This window comes from Frankliniella occidentalis, unplaced genomic scaffold, assembly GCF_000697945.3.
Source record: "Frankliniella occidentalis isolate FOCC.00 unplaced genomic scaffold, Focc_3.1 Scaffold420, whole genome shotgun sequence".
Taxonomy (NCBI): domain Eukaryota; kingdom Metazoa; phylum Arthropoda; class Insecta; order Thysanoptera; family Thripidae; genus Frankliniella; species Frankliniella occidentalis.
In genome coordinates, this window is record NW_026267541.1 from 101,185 (window position 1) to 108,170 (window position 6,986).

At 39.8% G+C, this 6,986-nt stretch overlaps 1 protein-coding gene across 1 annotated transcript in view; it reads right to left on the bottom strand.

Annotated features, from left to right (window-relative positions):
* Positions 1–2,473: 2,473 nt before the first annotated feature.
* LOC113215394 (uncharacterized) overlaps positions 2,474–6,986 on the bottom strand; it is a gene marked incomplete in the record, with an annotated part of 27,063 nt that continues 22,550 nt past the window's right edge. The window contains 4 exon segments of the mRNA XM_052274637.1: positions 2,474–4,451; positions 5,174–5,254; positions 6,648–6,730; positions 6,835–6,972. Of these exon segments, the coding sequence (XP_052130597.1) occupies positions 4,353–4,451; positions 5,174–5,254; positions 6,648–6,730; positions 6,835–6,972 (401 nt within the window).

Sequence of the window (6,986 nt, forward strand, 5' to 3'; positions counted from 1 at the left end):
CCCCCTCTCCCGGGGCCCCACCATTCAAACTGCCTCTGCCTGCTCTGCCGCCTCTTCTCCTGCTCGCGCCGGGCCTATAGCTCCAACTCCGCGCTGCCCCCGGGGGCTAATGGGTCGCGCCGTTTGGGACCATCGGACCCCGGCGGGGGTGGGGTGGGGCCGGGCTGCCATTAGTCCGGCCTGCAGGGATGACGACGACGGCACGACCGTCCTGAAACGCGATTCGGCATTTGACACCGCATCCAGTAATCTGAGGTGGTCGGGCCGGGCCGAACACAAAGGAAAGGTGTCGAGGCTTGGAGCCATCAACTTCTCTCAGAGGGAAAATGAAATGAAAGAAGGCGGTGGTAGGGGGGAGCAGGGCGGGTCGTCGAGAGGAATCTAACGGATATTTTTTTGTTTGTCGCCTCTTTGTAAAGTTTTCTTGTTCGTCGGCTGTTTCCGGCGCGCGGATCTCGCAGCGGATCTCATTTCCCCGTTTTCCCTCTTCTCCAGCAGCTCCTGGACCCGCGCGCCTTGCTGTCGCCGCCCCCCACGCCTCACATGGGGGCGGCGCCACCCCCGGGGAGGTGCAAGGGCTCGGGGGCGACGAGGCTGCGCTCCAAGGTGCGCGAGGAGACGGAGGCCCTGCTGCGCCAGGCAGACGAGATCCTCCCCGAGGTGGACGAGGACGGAGAGGACGGCCTCTGCCCCGGGGATGAGGACGCTGACGACGAGGCGGTCGCCAAGCTCTTGGCCGCCCGGAGGCTGAGGCTGCCCACCGTGGAGCGCGTCCGTGTGTACGGCAATCGCATGGTGCTGGAGCCGGTCGTGCCCCGACCTCGGTCCGGGACCCGCACGGCGGGCGGCGGAGGTCTCCTCGGCTTCCTTCGGCGCTTGCGGTAAGGCAGGGGCGTGGCGGCGATGCTGGTTCATCGAACCGACCGTATTTCTTCCAGAGGACGACGCCAGTGTTTTCGTTTTGCTTTTCTCTTGAGATAGCTTCCTCCTTTCTCTCTATATAAAAAATGACTGTTATGGAAGTCCGGTAACTGTAAGGTCTCAAGGTGAACCTTCATGAACGTTTCGCGAGGCGTGGGTAGGAAAACCCGGAAGCGCCTGTTACGGCCAGCATGGTGATTCCTCCCCCCCCCCCTTTCTCTCTGTCACCTCGGGGGACGTTCATTGCAGCGGCATCTTTAACTTACCTTGCCGATATCGAGTATAACCCAACGCCTGAACTAGAGGCGGTTACGTTGCCTGTTCGTAGTTCGTATCCAAGACGTTCATAAGTGATCAGTTCCCTTTCCTGCGGGGCGGGATGGGTCGTTCTCGTTGTGGAGTGGGATGAGGTGATTTGTAACTGGTCCGCTTGGACTTGACTGATGAGGGCATATGTTTGGCAAGGGAAATCTTTATGCACATTTATGTACATTTTTAAATGTATCTTCTGGGATTTGAACCTTAGTCCCATATGCCTTCATAAAAATGAATCCGGCTGTGTTAACAATATTCCTACACATAGCAATTAATATTACTAATATTGTTTGAGAATCATGGACTGTTTGTAATAAATACTAATTTTTTTTGAAGAGTGCATGAAAATTAAGATGCTACAAGTGCTTAGCACTTAGTGACATGCTCATTTCAATGGCTCAATTTTTTGCCTCCATCCTTCTGCCATTATAACAATTTCTAGTGCAACACATATACTAATGAATAGTTGTTAGTTACATCTAAGAATTTCACCCTCCAAGATTTTGACATTTGTAAAAGTATGAGTAACCAATTTGAAGCTGATGAAGTATGCCAAAGAAAAAGTTCTCGTTCAAATTCTTATTATAGTTCAAAAACTATTGCTCAGATGATTTTTTTGTAGAATATGGCACAACATGCTGCTGATATACAGGTAGGACTAAGATGACTAATTATGTGCCTTTACGTGTCAATGTCACCGCTCTATTACTAATAAAAATAGATAGGTGCATTGTGAAAATTGATAAGAATTGTGGTTCATGTGTTCTTGAAGATTGTAGAGACAATTAAATAAACAAAAAAACTAGGGAGCTTCCTTTTTTTCTTGTTACTGCTTGACAATCAGCGCAGCGGTAATAAGTTGGTCTAGTGGTTAACCATTATAGATCTTGAATACGTCTGTTCTTTGCCTTTGCTTTTAGTACTATTCCCGCATTGGGGTGGTCAATAATGTCAAACACAGTTTTTTCAAACTTTTATAAACCTGCACTAATTGCTCAAATTGTTGCTTCATATGTTAAAGAGATTTGCTAAGCACAATCAATCTTTGTTATCAATAAAGACTTTGATAAAACAATATTCTATCTGTTTTATTATTCTACCTAAATTGCTCATTTTTCATTCATAACATTTACATTCACCACAACCACAATGCATACACTGATGCAATTCCATGTGAGTTTCTTGTTTTATTGAGTGATGGGTTGATAACACATGGCATGATTAATACTAAAGTCAGTGAAGGAACACATAATTATATTTCACTTCTTTTTCAATAAAATGTGTAACTTTAAACCATATAACAATACACTCTGCACCACACCCAAACTTTGAGCTTATTTTAAACATCGATTTCAGTTACTTTTGCTTTTCCATCTTGGTGAAAATTCAGTACCATGATTGCAACATAATATTTGTAAGACTATGTTCAAATTTTCCAAAAGACTACACTTACTGTAAATGGTTAACAGAGGCAAATTGTTCATTTCATTCAACAATAAAGCCTCTCTCCTTAATGGCCATTTTAACTCTGTACTGGACCCAAAAGAATTACCTATTTGTACAAAAGGCAGAAGCTGATCTTAAAAATGCCTTTTGTTAACCAAGAATCAAAACTATCAGAAAACATAATACAGTGCTAGAATGCAAGGATGTCTTAGACAGGGAAACATTAATGTTAATGTTTGATTTTATATGATTTGTCTGGATTTCTCAGATAGCTAATCAGATATAAAGGGTTAGAGCTTAAGTTTGGCACCCTGAGTTAACTAGAACCATGCAGTTGTCAGTCTTGAAACAATGCAACTGGTACTATTACTAGACTGACAAAGAACACAAGCTTCATTAAAACACCTCAAAATCAACAGTATAAAATTTCAATATAGTAAAACATGTAGAGTAGTTTCTTGACATTGCAAATTTTTAAAACATACCACACAGAACAATGATTTTTATAATGCATTATCCACTAATAGATCATGCGTCTACTTGGCAACATTCAATTGAAAAGAATACATTGTTCTTGCATGTTTATGTGAAAGAAGAAATTAATGATTGATATTAAAGATCTTTTCAATGAACATATCTAGAAAACAGTTTATCCATAATACATGACAAAAAACTAGAAACACTTATCTTCAGATGAAAACCATGTGCTCTAGTATTTGCAGAAAAATAAAATACATAAAATGATCACAATGATTCTTACTATCAAGTGATAAAAAGACAATATTATTCTACTTAACTGCTAGGGGATGTAATAGGGAGTCAGTTGAAAATGAAGAATCAAGCCAACTCTGCCAAAGAATAAAAGAAGAATACTCCTTTGAAAAGGTTATTATTTACAAACATTTTATATACATGGGTTTACTTACTTGGGTTTTATCATACCATTGGTAACCGTGCGTTTATCTTACCATTAGGGAATGTGAGCTCCACAACATCGCAAACAATTAATGATGTCTAAACAAAGACAAACTTCTACAGATCATCAAGCCCGGTACACAAGGAGGCAGCCAAACTCAATTGGCAAATACCGGTACATGGAGCAGACAACCCCTAAAGTTTGGTCATTACAACAACAAAAGTGTGGGCTAACAATATGGGATGCTTCACAAATTTACCATCCAGAAAAAGCTCCTTCTGTAAAGATCTTTCATGCTGTACTTGTACTGTCCAGCAGCACAAACTTTCAATGAACAAGATAGTACAAGACCAATCATTCTTCGGTCTAGTTGAGCATTACCTCTGATGGAGAACTGGGTCAAAATATAAAGAACTAAAATACATAACACCTTTCGTTCTTCAAATAAATATGTCCAACACTTTTTTTTACAAATTCATTCTTCAGCATCTATGTACACATAGATATTATTTAACAAAATTTATATTTCTTAATTGTACAGAAACTTTCCCCCCAAACTAATGTGATAAGATGAACATAAAAAGACTCACATACAAACTCTAAAACTCACAACAACATGTTTTTAAAGTATCACAATTAGAAGGGTAAAATGACATGCTTGAAAAAGGAGTTAACCTATCTTGCGCTTTTACAAACATTAAAACTTTACCTTCATTTAAACTACCCTCTGTAGCTCACAGCATAGAAACATTAATTAGTTAGCATAACGTTTCCGTGCAGAATGACTTGTTAATGTTGGTTGGGAAAACTGAGCGGGGTTGAACATCTGAGGACCAGCAGGACCAGTTTGTACCTGGTAAACACAAACACACACAAATTTAGTGACGATACAAGAATATTAATCGTACAACAATCTTGTTTTCATTACATGCCACACCAAGCCTTTTGTCAATCGAATCACCCATTTTTAAAACTGGGATTGTATGAAGTTTGGGTAAACACAGGAAAAAGATAAGAAAAACAGAACAAAAAAGCCCTGGCCAAATCTTTTGATACCATGCAGGTAGAGAGTGTAATAAGTACTGTATATACAGGTGCAAAGAAAATTGAATACAAATCTCACGAAATTTTCAGACAGTATGCTTAATTAGACCAGAAGCAAGAAACCAGGTGCAAAACATTATCAAGCAATCATATTTTTATCCACAGGTATTTGAAAATATTGCTATCTAATGCTCTGTTTCATTTCATGAATGCTCACAATTACATACCATACGCACAACCTTGTTTTTTAACTTAAGCAAAAGCAACTTCTGTTTAGTACTTTCCGTGCGAGGTTTACAAAGTGGACTCGAACTGAAATGTGTGAGTCCACCTGTGGGCTTCTCGCAGTGAAAGTGTGGCTACCATGTGGACCCCTCACAAGGAATGTAATAATAATCAATCATATATTGTTACATTTTCAAAGAAACAAAAGATGATAATTGTGCTGTCATGGTGTAACGAAATGACAATTACACAATATAGATAAAAAATAATGTAGGTCTTAGCTAGACAACGCAAGTGGGGCATTACCTGATTCCTGCTCGGGGGTCGCCTGCTGGTGTAGGACTGAACTTCACGAGACAGAGAGCTTGTAGAGCTCCAGCGAGAAAGCTACACAAGCGTGACAGAAGCATGAGGCAAAAACCAGCAGAAGCTGAAACTCTATCTCATATGCAAAGCTACAAAAAATGACTGAAGTGCAAAAGTTTCACTGAGTGAATACAGAGAAATATATTGACACATCTTTCAAAAAACTTTCCAAGAAGCAACAAAGAAGAAAAAAATTTCTTTAAATTACTTTACATTTAAGAGCTTGCCTAATTCATATTAAAAAAAAATATATATAGTGCATAACTTTAAGGCAAAAAAATATACAGTGCATTGTTCTAACTCATGCTAAACTATTAAGTCCACCTAAATTGTTCTAAAAAGATAGTCTTTCCCATTTTGAAACACACCACAAAACATAAACCATGTATTTTTATAATATGCAGTTGAAATCCATTTCCATTGCTAGCTCAGGAATGGATCAGTTGACAATAGAAAAAGCACGGCCAAGCTCCAGATACACGTCTCAAAGACACACAAAAAATGACAGCAACCAACTACATATCATGATTACATTTTAGTAAGTAAAGGTTCAGAACTCTGAAAACACAAAATTTGCTAAGATTGGAATGTGTTACTCCCTTGACAGGTAAATTCACCAACAACTCAAAAAAAAAAAAAAAACAACCAACAGGCTGTGATCCTAATTGTAAGGCATGGCATGCATCCAAATAGCAGTGCAAAAATAAGAGAAGATTTCAAATCCTTACAAAAGTTTTAAGAGACCTAGGAGAAGAAATCTCTATCGTGAAGCCTTTGGATTCCAGCTCACTCTTTTTTTAGAAACCTGCAGGAAAGCTACACTTAATAATTAAAGCATGTCAACAAAAAAAAAAAAAAAAAAAAAATGGAAGAATTGTGCCAACCAATGGTTGGCAAGGAGAAACTATTAAAATGCATTTGTAGACATTGACTTTGAGTAAAATAAAATATCTCTGTATCAACATGGGGCAGTGATGTGATGCATAGCTGTCCCAGAATTACTTTGATCTTTGGGACCTATAAGCGGCAACGGCGCCGCCCTAGGCCATGAAGAGCAACGTAACAATGGGACGACTATATGCAGATCTGTACTTAATGTAGCGCAACTAGAGTTGTACAACTACAAAGAAAAAGTATTTTGAAACTATACTAAGATAAAACGAGAAGTTTCCCAGAAAAGGTAGAACAGATTCAACAAGACACCATACATGCAATTGTACCGAACCAATGAACCTTACACCAAAACAATAGCACAATAGGCTCCCATACCAATGAACTATTTCAGGAAGGTCACTACAGTCTTTGAAATACAGTGCTACTGGTACTACAAGATCTATACAACCAGAGGAATGGGCTGGATGTTGAGAAAAACACCAATAAGAAGAAAATATGAATAAAATTTCATTCCACTTACAGGTTGCTGTTCAGGAGCAGATTCAGCAGAACCAGTTGGGGCGGGAGTAAGGAAGTCAGTTGGTGCATTTTCAATTCCCTCTACTGCAAGAATAAAAGAACAGTTCATGTCATGAGATTTCAAAATTTTAACCGATCAAATTGTCACAGGAAGAAAGAAAAACACAAAAAAAATAAAATTGTCAAACCTGCAGCAGGGACAAAGTAATTAAGAGAGCTTGGCTGGCTACCAGATGAAGGGAATACATTTGGTGGAGGCATACTACTTGGCACTGGTGCCTTGACCCCACCAGGATTCATTACATCCACATAACTTGCTCGTAAGCCTGTAGGACATAGA